The sequence below is a fragment of the Anas acuta genome, chromosome 17 (genome assembly GCF_963932015.1).
Source record: "Anas acuta chromosome 17, bAnaAcu1.1, whole genome shotgun sequence".
Classification (NCBI taxonomy): domain Eukaryota; kingdom Metazoa; phylum Chordata; class Aves; order Anseriformes; family Anatidae; genus Anas; species Anas acuta.
In genome coordinates this window covers 11,613,868-11,632,085 of record NC_088995.1, presented here as the reverse complement: position 1 = coordinate 11,632,085, position 18,218 = coordinate 11,613,868, and the positions used below count along the sequence as shown (strand labels likewise).

At 46.6% G+C, this 18,218-nt stretch overlaps 1 protein-coding gene across 24 annotated transcripts in view; it reads left to right on the top strand.

Annotated features, from left to right (window-relative positions):
- The window catches only part of FBRSL1 (fibrosin like 1), a 513,602-nt gene that overhangs the window by 207,237 nt on the left and 288,147 nt on the right, over window positions 1-18,218 (top strand). For 18 of the 24 annotated variants that reach the window (XM_068654025.1, XM_068654035.1, XM_068654030.1 and 15 more), the window contains one exon: window positions 17,126-17,227. The exons of 4 other annotated variants lie outside the window; for them this stretch is intronic. In XM_068654025.1, the coding sequence (XP_068510126.1) occupies window positions 17,126-17,227 (102 nt within the window). Of the gene's footprint in view, window positions 1-13,970; window positions 14,025-14,161; window positions 14,314-17,125; window positions 17,228-18,218 lie in introns of those variants that run through there. 2 more of the 24 variants (XM_068654049.1, XM_068654050.1) reach the window with 2 other exon arrangements.

Here is an 18,218-nt window from a genome sequence, read left to right as displayed (position 1 = left end):
TGCCGTGTTTGGAGAGCTCTCCATCCTGTATCGGCTGTACTGACTTCAGTAGCATACATACTCATGTAGAAGGCAAGGAGAGTTTTGACCTGTAATAAGCTCTGCACTTCAACAAATAATGTTTCAAGACTTCAGCATTCTCAGATAGATTTGGACGGATACAATAGAGATCTTAAAATGCATAGTTGATTTAGTTTAAGCTGTGATATTAAAGATGGATAAAGCCAGAAATAAGCTTCACTTTCAAGGTCGTTATTTCGCAGTTCTAGGTCATTTGATGTATTTGCCAGCATATTGTGGCCTGTAAGAGCCGAGTAGATGCTTATCCATGGTAACAGTTTTACTGTACCCAGTACTGCTGCTGATTGCTAGCTAAAACCTGGCTTTCAACCACACAGTAGGGGCACAGAGATGCTAAGGGCAGAACTGGAACCCCTCCTTTCTGTTGGACAGCGAGATTTGTCAGAGAACACTGTAAATTTTTACCACACTAGTTCAAACTGGCTCTTTGTCACCTGGTTTCTCTATGGGAAATCACAAATCCATCATAGCGCTAAAGCACTTCATTTTAAGGCAGTCTATAGCCTCTTGAGCAGATGGGGGAAACTAATTAAAACCATGTTGTAAATGGTGGTGGTTGTCCTTCTCTGCATGTGTTTCCTGAATTTACTTGGGAGGATATTTAGGAGGGGAAGAAGGAGAGGACCTGGTGTTGGAAGTTGTTGTCCTGGGAAGATAATCAGTTGGATGCTTCATTTTTTAAGGGAGGTGCACCCCAGAGTTCATCGGATAATTAAAATTAGTTCTCAGAGTGCTGACCATCGTGTAACTATTCCTGTCTCAGCCGTGCTAGGAATCTGTCTCCTGCCTGTGCTGCCAGCACCCCTTCTTCCATTTCACCTACCCTTCCCATCCGTCACGCTCTGCCCAAGTGTGGCATCGCTGAAACCTCAGTGCATTGCTCAGGGGATAAAGGGATCGAGGAGGACCCAGGGAAAGATGCCTGGGGATGGGAAATAGTGTGGCACTCGGTGGGTTCCAGCAGTAAGTGGGTTACATGGTGCATCATTAGCTGTGAAGCACCCACAGCAGAATCTGCTCCCTCTTTCGGTCCTACCTGAATCTTGGTGGTTTGGGAGCACAACAGGAGACCCCCCCTGCCAAACAGCATCACGAAAAGCAGAGCAGATGATGCCAAGGGTCTCCTGCGATGTCCTCTGTGCCACCAGCACCGCTCTAGGGTTGGTCACCAGGCTTCCGAGAGCCTCGCTGGTGAGGCAGGGGCGTGCAGCTCACGCAGCATCAGGAGCTGCCTACGCCGTTTGTGCTTCCGTGGCACACCAGGAACAAAGCCTGGGTACAAGGCTTGTTTGAAAATTGATCCACAGTGAAATGGGAATCTACAAACGGGGCATGTTCTCCTCAAAAATAAAATCAGGCTTTACCTGTATTACTATTAAAGTATAAAGCTTTAATTATGCCCTAAATCCACCACTTTAGCTGGGGGGCTCACATGATTAGCAGGAAGAAAAAAAAAAAAAAGGCATCTGGAGAGGCTGTGTGGTGCCTTGTTTTCCCATATGTGAAATTTTATACAGTACAAATTATTAAACACCAAACCTCCGGAGAAACGTTGTAATGAAAAATTTAGCACTCCCCCGTCAGGCTGCTACTAATTTGCCTTCTGACTAGATGTGAAAGAAAAGAGGGCTGTGCTGGGCGCAATCCTTGATGAGGAGCTGGCGAGAGGAAACCAGCGTGATTGAAACGTAAGGCACCAGGAGAAGCAGGGTGACGCTTGGTGGATGGCTTCTCTGAGAGACGGTTATGGTAAAAATAAAAAAAATAAATCACTGCTTTTGATCAAGGTCTGTGGGAGCACATCCCTTTCTTTCCACTTTGTTTTTAGCCTCAAGCTCCCAAATTTCATCTTGCAACGCTTCTTTGTAATAAAGATGTACGCTAGAGAGAAGAATGGAGACGTGGAAGGGGTGCTGTCTGGCTCGAGCGTTGCGCAGTCCTGTCTTGTTCACATACGTGCATCTTCTCACACGTAGGCTGGCACCTTCCTCTTCCCCGTCTGCCTTTTGCACCTCGTCCACTGCTCGGCAGCAAAATGTTCAACCGTGCACAGGGGGGCTTCAGAGCTGAGAGCCCAGCCAGCTGTTTGGGAGCTCGCAGCGTGCCCCTTGTCAGCCTGCTGGGCTCCGAGCCTGGGAGGCTTCTGGCATGTGAGAGCTGCATTTTAAGTACCTGCACAGATGGGGTGCTCTCCTGAAACACGCCGTCAGGCCGTGACTGAGGCACGCCAGGTCTGTGCTACCGCTCGTCCTGCCCGCACATGGCAGCGGCAGTGAGCATCCCCCAGGGCGTTACGTTGGGTTGCACAGAAATGCACAGCAAATGGTGGCTCGACCCGTTTCAAAATGTTGTTTGTAAAAGAGCATTAGCTAGTATTTTTTCAAAATCATGAAGAATTTCCCTACTGATTTTTTTCTTAATATTATTATATTTTTTTAACACGGACATTGATTTGCAAGTCTGGCCCCGCAGAATTTTGCAGGCGTGTATCAGCTTGATGGGTCAAGCAAAATGATGCTAAACCTAGCCTGATGTGACCAGAAGCGCCCACTGTGTGATTATCTGTGATTAACTGTTGTTACGTTGTGCGGGGGGCTCATTACAATTAAATTCGTCCTTGCTGGAGCAGCCTGCGTCATCGCGATTGGCGCTGCGGGAGGGCTGAGCTGTTGCAGCAATCGGCGGCTGCTCAGCGGGTGCCCACCTTTTTCTGGCATCTTTTTTTCCATGCTTCTTGCTAACGACAGAGAGGCCACGTGACCCCATGGGCAGTTTGTAATGTCCTGTCGTGCTTTAAATGACTGAGAAGCAACCTCGTCGCCTCGTCCACTGGCTCAGAAGTGGAGCACCAAATTGCTGATTCCCAGGGGGAAGAACTTTCCCTGCCGTCCTTAAGTTCCTATCTGCCTGCGTAATCCAGGGCCCAGTTTTGCCTGGATGCTTCAGAAGGAAAGGGCTGTAGGCACAAGACCCCCTCTCCCCACTGAGTCAATCTAAAATCCAGATTTCACCGTTCAAGTCCAAGAAAACCCAGCACCGGCAGATTGCTATTGGTCCCTGCCTGGCAGGGTGTTGATTAATAATTTGAACCTGCAAATCCTCTTTCAACTTATGTGAAATCTAAATTGTCCATCTGAGGCCTGCTTCTTTCAAAACAATTCTACTGTGATTTTCGCTGCTAGCATAATTCGCTGTAAAATAGATAACCCTGTCAGTGGCAAAGCTGCGCGGCACACCTGGAAGGCAGCACAGCTGCTGAGCGCCAGCATACAAATGCAGAGGGGGGGCTCTAGCCAGAATTTCAACTGCAGAGAATTCAGTCCCGATCTGTCCAGGTGTATTTCACAGCCTTTGCACTACACCGTGTGTGTTTGTCTGTTGGGGAATTTTAGATACTATTTTTTAGGCTGAAATTTTCAGGGTAAAGCATGGGAGATCTGAATCTCAACACCTTTAGGAGGCGGGGGACCTGAGACACTTGGAAAATGTCAGCGTTAGGATATAGCATCAGGTAACGGTGCGGATATGTGCTGAGCAGAAGCAAGGCACTGCTTTATCCTGCTCCTTCCACTTCTCTCCTGGTGTGGAGAGGGGAGCTGCCTTTTGGGTTAGAACAATGTATTTTGGCGTGTTGTGAGTTAGAGGTTTTCCCCCAGGTGGCCTGCAGGCTGGGAGTGTGCTGCTCCTGGTAGGTGGGCAGTTTCTGGGAAGGACAGCACCAAGCCGTGGCAAAGAGGGAATGGTTTGTGAACTCCTCTTGCGAAAGGCGTTCGTGTTTTACTCCCAGCTATTCTGCTTCTGTTGTGGCTCTCTTTTTTATGGGTGCAGGAAAAGGATGTCATTTTGCTCTTGCTTCAGTGCAAATCCATAGTAATTCTATTAATGAAAGAAACAAAAAATGGTTTTAAAAACCGTGAGAAAAAAAATAAATCGTGCCTGGTGTTTTTAAAAAAGGACCTTGTTCATCCAGTAATTCAATATTAGCCCTTCATGTCAGTAATAGGAGTTCAGCTCACACTAGCAGCACGTTACAAGAAAGGCTGTACAACTTAAACACGTTGTAAATCCAACTAATATGTTTAAATTGATTTTAGGGGAAAAATATGTTCAAAAGTAGTCTTTTACCATATGTTTCAGCTCTCCCAGATACCTTATTTGAATGGTGTTTCACTGTGCTTTACCTATTGTGCTGCAAACTTTTTCAGACTCTGTCAAGTTGTACTAAAGCTTTTAAAATACAGATGGTGGTAAAATCCCCAGTGGGAAACAGACTTCTATTTCAAACTTCAGTTCTGTTTTTTTCTCTTCTAGTTCATAGCAGATTTTGACAGATCAGAAGAAATATTCACAGCTTGATGCAGCTGGATTCTTCTTTGGCATGAGCAGAAACATCTGGCCCCAAAACAGTGCATTTTACCAAAGGGCCAAAATGCATGCACATGCATCTGTTGTGCTAATATATTTTCCTGTGAACTCAGATGTTAATTGCTTTGTTTTGCCGAGACAACAGTGTTGGTTCAGTGAATGAGATTGTTTCCTTTAGCCCTCCGTTAATGGTTTCCTTTAGCAGCAATATTGTTTGAAATAGGAAGCTGTCAGGTACATCGTGAATAGCATTAAGGTAAAGTGTTCTGAGCGAGGGTATTTATAGTATGTGTGTGCAGTGGTGCCTTGACATGTACTGCTCTAAGGAATTTGCATGTCGACCGTGACGACTGTTAGCACAAAAGCTCGGTGTGAGACCAGTGTCACATCTCGAGCAGACACGTTCAATTTTTGCGTTGTAATTTTCGAGGCTTTTGGCCATTCCACCTTCCTGCTCCCAGTGTCCCCTTGCTGCCCATCCACCGGCAGCAACAAGGGAACATTAAGGAACTGAAGTACCTGATCTCGCTCCACCCACAGTTCTGCCGTGGTGAATTTGGTTCTTTGGGCTTTCTTCCTTCTCCCACGCCTTCTCTTACAGAAGGAGCTCCAGGGCAGCCAGCGAGCCTTTCCCACTCCACTGAGCCTTTGGGTAATCCGCCGTGTCCCCTGATGACAGCAAGTGTCAAAGGGCTGTTTCGGAGGGCCCTGTGCCTACCCTAGCCCTTGTGCTGCCCTATGAAGAGCTGCTCCTCGGCTGCGGACGTTAATCTCCAAGCTTGCTGATCATTAGTTAAAATAATTGTCACCCTTTTTGCGTTTATTCAGGGCTGTAAATTACCAAAGGGCTTCACCTTGCTGCTTCGGCTGTAATTATTCTTAGACTTTTGTTTTCTTCAGGATGTCGAGCAGCAAACAGGATGTCCCATGGGCATCGGGAGGAAATTGCTTCTGTGTTTCTCTGTGGAGCTGGCTGTGCTGCTCTGGTAGCTATCACGGTGTTTCCTCAAATCACAAACCTGGAGGTGGTGGTGTTAGGACCTCACGGCCCTATGGAAAGTTTCCTTGACAACACTGATGTCTCGACCGATCGCGATGGGCGATCCTAGCAGATGGATTGCTCCTGCTTCAAGTGCAGGGGTGCTCCTCTGGTGTTAACGCCAGCGTTTCCTCCAGCTGCTGCTATGTGGGAGCCGTGCTCCTGCCTCCTGGCAGGTCTCCAGGCGTAACAGAGGGAAGAAAAATGATTTCAGGGACCAGACTGCGGGCTGGTCTGTGGATGGCTGAGAACATGGAGTTTTAGGCCTGGTCCTGCAAGGTGAAAGACGTCTGCTGCCATTTCAACCGTGCCACTGCAGTTTGATGTTGTGCTGGTGGTGGGCAAAGCGCTGGGCAGGGTCTCGGCTGCCTTCCCCCTGGGCTGTGCTCGTCCCCTGCCCAGCTGCAGGACCCCAGGCTGTCCCAGTGCCGAGGGACGGCTCCGGGCTCTGGTGCTGTGATCTGTGACAGCAGCAATGTGAGATTCATCGCTCCCCGGGCAGCCTTTGTTTACTTACTTTGTTTCTTCTCTCTTTTTTTTTTTTTTTTTTTCCTAGAGCTTATTAGTTGCATGTGTGGCTTTATCTGGAAAAAATTGCTTGCAACTTATGCATGCCTACAGTAGCATATGTTTTGTATATTGGGTTTATAGGGATGGTACTGATTCCTGAATTAATTTGAACAGCAAATTGTTGTTGTATCTGCACACAGTATGTCTTTTCTTTTTTTAACGTGTGTTATATGACACATCTGGCGGGGTTTTAATTGCGCTATTGTGGTGCCTTGGAGCCCTAGCAGTGAATCCGAAACCCTCCTGCACTGAGCATGGGTTTTTCACGTGGGACTCTTCAAGGGTTTGAGCAAATCCCTGAGAGAGAACGGGGATGCTTGTGTCCCTGCCTTGAACTATGGAAAAGAGCCCCAGTGCTTGCAGGCTGCCATGAAAAATGCTCCCACACCACCAGGGTGATGACTTCAGCTCCCAGCTCTGAGCAGGGGCATCACGCCTGGGTGCCCGTTGGCAGCTTTTGCTGTTCGCCTTGGCCATTTGGTAGATCCCTGGGCCCCAGGTAAGCAGGACTCAGAGCAGCTCAGGCCAGTTGTGCTGTAGGTCAGGCTGTAGCTGCCACCAGTGGTCGGTGCAGAAAAGCTCCGTTCCCTTTGGTGCCTTGGCTCCTCGTAGCACAGCACAGCTTCTGGAGGTGCTTTGCAGTGAGATGTGTCTTTCAAGGGATCCAGGCTGCTGCCTAAAACTGCCTTGTTTACTTTTAAACAAATATGGTTGGCATCTAGATTTTATCAGCAGTGGCTTTGATAATATTTTTCCCAGATATTGATGAAACTATTGAAGAACTGCAAGCCTTGTTTAAATCATTTTGACATCTATACTAAACATTGATGATTGTTTATTGACACAACGTTCTGAGAACACAGCCGATATGTTCCCCACTTAATATATGCTTCCTTGATATTTATGCCATGCTAATTTTATCAGAATATTTTCCAGTATGAGTGCACCAAGAATTATATCTTTTTTTTTCTTGTTCCTTTTTCAACCAGACTTACCAAATAAATGAAATTGATCTCATTCAAAAAGATTAATTTTCCAGAAAGCATTGTTGTCTGAAATACGACTTAGTTTGATCAATTCAATCAAGGATTGTTTTTCTTCTGCTGCTCAAGCCTGGTATTGGGGTGATGTGCCCACAGCTGCCCAAACAGTCCCAGTTGCTCTTCTGCAGTATCTCCCTGACACTTTTTTCTTTTCAGTGGCTATTCCAAGGTCTATTAAATAGATGAATAAATTAATAAAGCATATTATCCATGTGCACGTGGATCTCCAATTCTTCTGGGGCTGGTGCACCAGGTCTGCACTTTGTTCTTAAAAAGTTTGTTCTTAGCAAATGCTGCTTAATGTCTTTCTTTTGGTACCAGAAGCCTGGGGAATGAGTCTCTTTTCTTTCTAAGAACAAAGCATAACTGCAGTGAATGTTTCTGCCTATCTGACACTCATTAGTAATGTGTTTACCTTTGGGGGATTTACTCTTAGTAAAATCGTCTTTGAAGGTTACCATCATCTTTTGTCTTTGATTCAGACCTTTTACTTTTAATGGGTAGTAATACTAGCAGAGAAATACTGTGATATACAGAGAATTTTTTCTTGGTTGAATTTCCTAACATATTTTGAAACATCTCCTGCAGCTTTGGACAATTTAATATGTATATTAAATCTACTTCTGCTTTGAACATCACAGCTGTTGATATTAGCCTTTAATAGATGGTATCTGTATGCATAGATGGCAGCAATGTTGAAGCTGTCAATTCTGATTGCCTCCTACATGGCGTTTAAAAGCATTGTGTAAACTCAGCCTAATTTAGTCCATTGGCTCCAGCTGAACACAGCGCTCTCCGTGCTAGCTTGATGCTTAGTCGGTCATACCTCGGTCCTGCACAGAGCTGCTTCCCTCCCAGGGGTCCTTCCAGCACGGTCAGCTCCCCTAGTGCTGGTAAGGCCTCATGCATCCATTGTATGAGCACAGAGATGATCTTTAGTGTATCCCTTTCTTTCACATCACCAAAAAAAAAGTGCAAAATCACCTTCTCATTGGGTGCATATTGGATGGCGCATTATAACCGAGAATCACGGGGCCGAATCACCTTAATGTGCAACTTGAAGCTACAAATCTTATTTAGTAACTTGCTCAGAGGCTTTCAGCTCTCTCACAGGGTATTTATTGGATGCTATGCCTTTAGACCTGTAGCTAAATTAAAGCGTAGTTAGGGCACCTGCTGGCTTAGTGTTATGACCGATGCAGTAATTATAAGTGCTGTATTTCCATTCATGGTAATCATGCATCTCCATTGTCCAGCTATAGCTTTATTGTCATCTCCCAATTTTACAGCCTGTATCTCCTTAGTCACCAAGTGGTGTGTCCTTTTTGTACCTACAGGTGCCTTCACTTACTTACAAACCCACCCAAAGGTGCCCCACTTGGGCTGATTTGATTTCTTTGCCGAGTGCGTTCAGTGTGTCCGGACTTTTTCTCCTGCGGTCGCTCACAGCTTGCCACTGCTGGATCACCACTTGTGGGGTGGGTGCTGGTCTGTGATGGGTCGGGGGGGTGTTGTGCTGCAGCCCACGTGTGCCAGCCCGTCGCCCTGTCACCACCTCGGGTGCTGAGCTTGCCCCGCAGGGAGGCCGGGCTGCGGCACGGCAGGGAGCGCCGCGCTGCGCCCTCGCTAGCTGTAACCTCAGCAGGTCTGCGCTGCCACGGCTTGTCACTGACGTATGTCAAACCCAGCTTTTCCCAGCTGTCTCCTACCATCTGCCAAGTACGGCTGGGGGCACACAGTGTGCGGTTTGCTATGCAGGCCCGATGGCAGCTGGAAAATCGAGCGGTTTTGCCCGCCTAAGCACCAGCTCTTCTCCAAAATAAGCATTAGCTGGTGCATCGCAGCGGGCCTGGCGCTCCCGAGAGCGAAGCGGTGCCGGCCCTGCTCCACAGCCCAGGCCACCTGCCGGCATGGCCGTGGTGCAGAATGCCTGCAGCTGGCACAGGGCCTTGGGCAGGCCACAGAAACGCTGACCCTGCTGCTCCTCATGGCCCCTGGGTGCAGGGCAGTAGCGCAAAAGGCCCCTCCTGTCCCCGAGGGCACTGTCCTGTCCCCGCTCTTTGGTCACAGCTCTCAACAATGTTGCGACAACGGTGACACCAAGCGGGGTTTCTCTCCGGTTAGGTGCTTAGGAAGGCAAAGTGTAAAAACAAGTGTCAAGATGCAAAGTTGGGTTATTAATGAGTAGCTAACATTACTTGAGGAGCTGAGAAACCAGCAACAGCTTTAGAGTATTTTGACTTCCCAGTAATGCTACTTTTTGTTAGGGTGAGTTGTTGCTCGCCCTCCTGCAGCAGCTGACTGACAACCTCTAGACAGAAATCCTTTGCTAACATGAAGTCACGCTCCTGGCATCCCAGAGAGAGTGGCGAGAATTAACCAGCGGGTTACAGACTGGTAAACAGCAATGCAAGATGTTTCCGTGCTCATCCAGAGAAAATAGGTAAGCCAGGATTAGAAAGCAGTAGTTTGTATATCAGTCAAACGTGTAAACTCTGAGCTGCTAAGAGCCAAATAACTTTCTGAATGGATGTAAAAACAAAATTTATTAAAAAGGATAAATTTCCTTCTGTGGCATAACCTAGCAACTTGCTTTGTTTTGCTCTTTATCACAGTAAGTAAAAATGGACATGTCATATTTAAAATGAGTTATAGCTGAGATAGCTGATCACAACATCCGCAGCAGCACCACCCAATTAGAAAAACTACTCTAATCTAACCTGATGTTACTGTCATTTTTTAAAATGAGTCCTACTTCAATCATAAAATCCTCGGACCATAACATTGCTTTCTACACCATATGTCCTTATTTAGAGGAAAAAAATGATTGCACCCTTAATTCAAAGGGAACGTTTCCCTCTGAGCCAGAACTCAATAAAATGTATCAAAAAAATTGTGGAAAAGGGCAACCAAAGAAAATCAAATTGCAGCGTGTGAAACGATTTAAGGAGGGACCTGGGGAATACATAATCTCCAAACTGCCAAGTTAGAGCAAGTATAAAATATACAAACAAGCCTGATATTTTTCCCAGTTGATCTCATTACGAGGTATGCTTGGGATAGATAAATTTTGTTAGAATGCATTAAGGCTGGATTTTCAAGGAAACAAGTCAGAAGTAATGTGTTTAGCTGATTCCACCTTGTTTTGATACATGGGTCTTTTCAGGTTTAAAGAAGTACATTTTTAAAGCCAAATGGTTTGTTTTGTTTCCAGCATTAAAACCAGAGGCAACTTGGTGACTGTTTTTTTTTCCCTTCTGGAAAACAGACGTTTATAATTTCAGCATGCTCTTTAATCATTGGGGTAGAGCGCTGGGTAGTATGTTTCACTGCCACTTATTGTTGCCTGCTTAAAATACATTGAACTAGCCTTGAGTGCAATCCCTTAACAGACTGCTTCGTCCACAAATAGTACTTTTTCCAAGTCTCCAATACATCTTAATTTAATTGTCCATTTGTATTTATTAAGGCAGTTTACTGTCTCCTGCTGCAGAAAGCTGCTACTGCTGATAGTCCACCAAGAGAAATGCAAGCTTATCTGGGAGCTGATAACAAAATGCAAGCATATGTTGGCAAAAAAGTCTTTCCAAAATATTGGTTAAGCATCATTTTCTTGTTTGTTGGGAAGGGGACAGGCCATACAATTTCCTTTGGTAAGTTTTTGGAACAGTTGCTCGTAACAGTTCTTGTAGCCTTGGGGAATCCTAATCTTTATTAGTGAGAAACGTTACCTGCAGAAAAGTTTTCTTCCTTAGGCTGGCCCTATTGAAAGTTGGAAAGGGTCCTTTGGCAGCGTGGGTGCCGGTCATTCTACGCTGACAAGATGAGAGCTGGCGTTGAGCAGCATGAGTTCAGAGAGATGAGTGCGATAAGGGGGACTCATCCCCGCCTCTGGTCGGAAAGCTTGGACCTGGACCCTGTGACTTGGATGCCCCTCAGCTGTACCTTACCTCCACGTGGCCTGCGCCAAAACAGATTTGCCATGAAGTCAGTAAAATCTGAAGGCTGTGTCTGGTCTGTCCTTTCTCTCAGCAGAAATGAAAGTTGATCTTCCAAAGCTCTTAGAGGAATTAAACTTTTTTCTCGGGCACTTAACGCACTCCTGGAGGGCCACGCTTGGGCTCGGTGCTGCAGGACCTCTTTGCCCCCTCCTGCCCTGGAAGGGGGACGTTTGTTCCCCAGGTGTAGCGCGGAGGTGGAGGCTGCCGTCCCTGCTGCTGGCAGAGGTGAGAGGATTAATGGATTAATAGCCCCACTGGAGCCACCAGAACAGGCGTCTCCGAGATGAATATTTTAATTATGCCTCTCCCCGAGGGCGTTGCTTCCTGTTGTTGCCTTCGAACAGCACAGAAATGAGTTGCTGGGAATTCTTCTCCTTCCCGTGTGTGTCTGCAAGACCCATTTTGTAAAGAGCAGACGCAAACCCAGGCAGGGGGAGAGGTTTAAAATCAGCCTGCTGTGGCTTTAAGAGAGAGGAAAAACTGTTAAGGAAGGAAAATAAAAATCCCACAGCCTGTTGTAGCAGCTGTAGCTTCAGATCGTGTGGAAAATGAAGGCAGATGATTCAATTTGGCCTGTGCCCCGAGTACATTTCCAAATGCTTCTGTGTGTGCGCAAGATAATGAACAAATATATTGAGATGGCACAAGATCAGTCCGAGCCTGCCGCTGCGCAAGCCGTGGAGCTCCCAGTAGGAGCGAACTAGCTGCGCTGGGTTAATGGGGGTGAGGGTCGGGGAGCCCAGCACCTTTCAGAACAACTTAAGAAAAGAATTTGTCTCCTTTTGCCCCAGGCTCCCCGTGGCACTCAAACAGAGCTTGTGATAAATCGAAGTGTATTTATTAATAATGAGCGGGGGCAGTGTGCTCGTGGTTCGAAAATAGGTGCACCAAATAAAAACGTGCTTTCCTCTGACACGGGGAAGGCGTAAGGAAATGCGGAATGGACTGACCTGCTATGATTAAAAAGCTGGCGCTGAGAGCAGGCACGGTGATAATGAAAAAGCCCTTTTTAGGGAGGCGAGACCCTGTTCTGCCCATTCATACAATCCTCCGCCCACACCCCACAAGAAGAAATAGGGAGGGGAGAGCTTTGGTGGGAGGAACGAGAAGGCAGCAGCAGTGCAGGATAGCAGGGCTGGACTTTAATGAGAGCGGAGTTATTGCTGGAATGAGTTATGATATTTAATCATGCTACATGATGTCCAACAGCGCAGGGTTCATAATTCTTGGCTCTGAATATGGCTTGGGACTGTCCGCGAGCACCTGCAGCATGCAAATGGCTTACGGCCTCTCAGAGCCTCCTGTACCTTGCGCCCTCACTCCTGCCAAGCCAGCCCGGTCTGCAGTGCTGGCTGGCTCCCGCTGGGGTGAAAACAGGGTATTTTGTGTTCCAAAAGACAAATCTGTGACTTCTGGTAAAAACTGAGCCTCAGCTATTGCAGATAGCTGGGATTGCCTGCTGCCAGCTTTTCTCTGCGGTGTGTTGCCTTGTAGGGCATGTTATTTATCGTGCAGAAGGCTCTGTTCTTCAAACAGCCTTGGGTTTAAATAATGCTTTTAGCGCATCGTGTTAACTTCAGCGCTGAAAGAGGCTCTGGCTAAGCAAATACTCGGGCACCTATTTAAAGGTTTAGCTGAATACGTACTGACGTGAATGTCTTGCTGACTTAGGATTTGGATAAGGACAGGGTTTGGCCTTTGGAAGAGAGAAATTATCCAATAACTTCAGTCTTCTCCACATCCCTTTTTATTTTGTTCCAGCTTAGCAGTCCTGAAGTGATGCAGTCACCCTGCATTTAAGAAAAGGATCCCTTCCACCCCCAGGTCTCAGGAGCTGACACTGGAGAGCACCTTTTAAAGACCCTTGTGGAGCTTTGGGTGTTGGCATTATCTGGAGACTTTTTGCTTCTCAGGTGACTCCTCAAACATCATGAGCAGACCTGAAGGCTATAGGATCAAAGATACTCGAATTTGGCCCACATATGCCTCTACCTGCTGCTCCCTTAGTGTCTGTCTGGGCTCAGTTACACCGCCTGTAAAGGGCTGTCTGGCAGGGCCCGAGCTGAGGAGGGATGCTCGCTGCCATGCAGGCAGGGTGCACGGTGTGCTGTCTGGGTGCCCTCAGGTCAGAGATGTCAGCAAGCTGCAGAGGGGTCTTCCCTCAATGGTGTGTGTTAGCTGTTGTAGTCCTTTTCTGTAACGAGCTATTTTCGGACTGCCCTCTCCTCAATTGTATGTTGAGGTTATTTGGCTCCTATCCTTAAAATACTTAGTAACAGTGGCAGGTGTTGCTCCCATGTCTGCGTGAGCCTCTGGCAACGTGATGTATGGGAAGGGGCAACGTGTTTTTCCTGCACGTTCATGGCATTGCTTGCTGGGGACTGTGCCGTGGGTCTGTACTGTGGTGAGGTGCCCAGGACCCCCCAAAGGGTCCTGCGGCAGGGCTGGGGCTGGAGCCCACCTCACCTCTGCCCGCAGAGCTCGGGCAGCCTGCCATGGTGCAGGGACACTCATCCACCTCCTTTTTCAGAGGGAGGACAATTTAGCTTTATAGTAAAGCTCAGTCAGGGAGTACAGCTGGGAGGAATTTCTGAAACTCAGGCAAAACCACCCAGAGCAAATGACTGGAAGCCAAGCTGGAAGCGACATTGGGAAAGAAGCTTCTGGGCAGCTTGCTGTGATACCCCAGTATGCAGAGAGTGGCCATGAAACCAGTGCATCCATTTAGCAGAACAACTTGTCCTCCTAGTTGGGTCCTGCATGTGGCTCATTAGGGTAATTACTGATGAATTAAGGCAGCTTGGCTCAGCACTCGGGCAGCGGGTGTGCAGGCTCCCCTGCTGGCAGGCAGCAGGTGTAAATGAACAAGATCTGTCAAAAAGGCTGATGACCCTCTTAATTCACAGCAGCAAACTGGGGACAGAGGTAGTGCAGCAAGTTTAATAATTGATATTTACTTGGAAAGGTTAATGGCAGCAGTGATGCTTCTAATTTGCTTGCCCGTGCAAGACCTTGTCAGGTCAAATTGTCTCAATTTGTTACCATGTGTGTAGGTGTAGTTTCCCTTTAATGAAATTTGGAGAAAAGGAACAGGTGGTGTTGGGAGCATACTGTAACTTAAGAAAAACAGCAAAAGATTGGAGTCTGGGAGCAGGTTGGATAAGTCTGTGCGAACTTTAAACAGCTGACAACTTAGTCCTTTGGAATAATTCTGGTGAGCATTTGCATTCAGGAAAATTGAAGGATTTGGAATGGTGTAATTTATTTTTCCTTTAATTTGCCTCTCTCTTGTTGCTTATGTCAAAAGAGTAATAATTTTGACATGCTTTAATGTGCTGCTATCTGGAAGCAGGAGAGTTATGGATCAGAAAGCCCGGGAATTTAGCAGGTATTTCTGTACCATATTTAAGGAAATTGTAATTCTGTTCAGTAATAGTTAAATAGTTCCATTTCAGGGAAAAACAGAATGCCTGATGGATGCTCTGAAATTGGCAGGTTAGATGCTTTAAATCCAAGAGTTTTAGAAGAACTGGCTTATGACTGGGAACCAGTAAAGTTGGGATTTGAGCAAGTGTAGGAAGACACAGATGACTGAAGAAAGCTGGTGTGCCAGTGTTTTTGAAAGGCTGTAATTAATTGGGTATTGCCATTTACCCTATTGATTTGGCATGAATTGGCAAGATAATGGGATAACTGAAATCATAATTGCTTAATAAAGACCTAAAAGAGAATAAAATAAGTGAATGTCAATCATTTTAGATATTTTGAAAAAGAAGTCATTTCAAATGTACTTAATTATATGTGGGATTTAAAATGTGATTGATAGTGGCCGCAGTATTGATGTAATATAGTTAGATTTCTGTGCTAGATGTTGTTGGCCTGTTTATTAAGGAAACAGAACAATGTGGATTCAATGTGATGGACTCGAGGTTATTTGCTGCCTTATTACAAGATGCTGATAGTGGCAAATGCAGACTTGCCGTTGGTTGGAAATCCTTCTAGCAGATCCCAGCAGCAATTACCTCCTGTTGGTGTGTTGTTTTAAGGTTTTGATGAGAAAAGATGAAAAATCACTCCTGATAAAAGTTTGCAGGTGGGCAGCGTGTTGGAGGGGTATTATGGTGAGTAAGATCATAGAATCATAGAATCATAGAATATCCTGAGGTGGAAGGGACCCTTAAGGATCATCAAGTCCAACTCTTGACACCGCACAGGTCTACCCAAAAGTTCAGACCATGTGACTAAGCGCACAGTCCAATCTCTTCTTAAATTCAGTCAGGCTCGGTGCAGTGACCACTTCCCTGGGGAGCCTGTTCCAGTGTGCAACCACTCTCTCTGTGAAGAACTTCCTCCTGATGTCAAGCCTAAACTTCCCCGGCTTCAGCTTAACCCCGTTCCCGCGGGTCCTGTCGCTAGTGTTAATGGAGAAAAGATGGGCCGCTGGTGCTGGGAACAGCAGTTGTGTGACAGGGTGGTCACGAGCAAAGCTGTAGTTCCAACACTTGATGTGGCTGAGTCTGAAAGTCCTGTCCTCAGGAAGAAGGTGTATTGGTGAGGTGCGTTGTAGCAGAAAGACATGTGGAGTGAGGGCTGAACCAGAAATGTGTTGTTGCCTGACCGTCAGTGTGAGACTGCCTCTGTCTTTTAATATACAGGCCTATACCCGGCTGTGTACTGCACGCTAGATGAGTACCGGAGCTCATTCTGCACATAGTATCCTGAATGTTGTGTTAAAATATTCATAGTAATAGAGGCGCTTAGCTGGCAGCGATACCTGGTGTTTGTGGGAGCGTGGAGATCAGTGTGGTGTCGGTGCCAGTGCTGTGCCCGTGCCCTGCCAAGCTCAGCACAGCCGCCTGGACACGGGGGGTTTGCCAGAGTCCCGCAAGCAAACCCTTCTGGCTCTGGAGCTGGAGACTGTACTGAAATAGGACGTGAAGAAACAAGGGGATTTTATTGCCATTAAAAGTACCAATTTGTACAAGCCGACATTTTAAATAGTGTAATTTAAATGGAACCAAACTGATATGAATAGAACCTATTAATAAATTAAACACTTCTTTCCACCCAATATTTCACAAGGGAATTAACAGAATAATTTGTTAGTAAATGAGCCCAGGAATGAAGCTGTGAATGACATATCTATCCTATCCTTCTCCTCCCCTGGTAACACGCTTTGCAGATGTAAGTGGAAAGTTGTGTGATATCAAACATTGTCGCCTCTCACTTAGTATCCTATGTACAAACGCAACCAAAACTTCAGAAGGGATGGTTTAGTGGTTAGAGAGCCAGCCAGCCTTGGCTGTAGGAATTAATCACGCTCTGCTTTAAGTGCCCCTGAGCAAGGTGCTTCAGGCCCTTCCCTCAGTGTCTGGGCACAACAGGCCGGTGCCTGTTAGGCAGGTGCTGTCCTCTCAGCATGGTGGCTTGGGGTGGCCCTGAGGCATGTCTGGGCCCCCTCGAGGGTCCAGACCTAAGCCTGCAACTTAGAAGAGGTGAAAAACCTCCTGGTGGAAGGGGACCAGTGAGCGCCAGGTGCCAGCGTTAGGCTTTCCAGGGACGCCCAAAACCTGAGGGCAGAGCCATGGCCGCTGCAGTGCGATGGCTGCATCTGGCTGGAGCCCCTTGGGGAAAACCCCTCGCAGCCTAAATGCCTGGAGGCCACCTAAACCAGCCATGGTACAGCAGCGAGTGGCACTGTTCCAACTCCGTTGAGGTTTGCTGGTAGCAAAAGGTGCAGGGAGGGGGTTTGTCTGCCTGCTCCCCTCGCCGCGTCAGGCCCTGGGCCTGGGGCACGGCCTGGCCTGCCTCCAGGAGCACTAAAAGCGCCCCCTCCTCACACAGTGACGAGAGGACACACGGGGTCACACCCAACTTCAGAGAATCCCCATGAGTTCAAAAGCATCCTCTTAACACAGTGCTGTGGGCCTAGGAGTAAAGCATTGGATAAACCGCTGTTGGCGACCTCGGGAACAGGTGGCAGTGCTTGAAAATCTCCTTTTTCCCCCTCCTTCTTCTCCCTCTAGATGAAGGTCCCTACAAGCAGAAGTGGCAGAAATAGCGAGGAGGACAGCATCAGGGAGGCCACAAGCTCTCAGCGGAGCAGCTCAAGGGACCGTCTCAGTGATGTAAGTACCATTCAGGAGAAAGCATCGCTTCATTGCAGCAATTCCCGCTGCTGACATGGCTTTTCATAAATCTTGCTGAACAAATGTTGGCATCCAGAGGTCACTGTGTAATAACTTTTTTTTATGTCATGATTGAGTGTTATGGCATAAGTGGTTGAGCTGCCTCGCAAACACTATAATCATGGTGCAAATAATATGATAAGCGAAAGATCAGAGATGGGAAAACAAAATGGAATTGTTATTCCTCAGGGAAAAATGGCTTGATGTTTTGTTTTCTTTTCTCAAAGAAGTTGTGCTAAAAAGCTTTTTACAGTATTTTTGGTTGTAGCTACTGCACGTAATTACGTAGTTTGGGTGCAAAGTCAGTTCATCTAATTTTATGCTTCCTGCCTCCAAGTTATGAAAGGTTTTGGGGGAGAGCTGTCTTTCTCTCAGGAAATTTGATGGTATGTTGAGTGAAATGTTATGATAAAACAAAAGCAAATGGTGCCTTAGTGTGTAAACACACAAATGGGCTTTTGAGTCACCAAGAAATCAATGGCAGTGCTGGGATAATTTTATATGAAGGCTTTTTGTGTTAGCAATTAGCATTTCGCCTTCATTAAAACATGATTTTTTACTAATTAGGACCTTTCCCGTTAGGAGAGATTTAAATGAAGAACAATAATCAAACGCTGGCACGAGCATGTCTGAAATATTAAATTTGCCATTTCAATGGCAAGCCACAGAAATCCCAGAGCGAGTGGTTTTCATGTTGAGTTCTATTAATGTAAAATATGCTTCATAACTAAAACCTGTCACAGAAAACGGCTCACACCAGCTAAATTCAATTGGACAGTTAATTTAGCTTTAAAATTGAAAACACTACCTCCGCTTCAGGATGCAAAAGGAAGAGGGGGGGAAAGCCTTTGATAAGTGTAATGTATTTGCTATTAAGGCTTTCAGAGCCCATTCTACAGGAGGAGAAGGGAGAAAAAGGGGAAAAAATGGC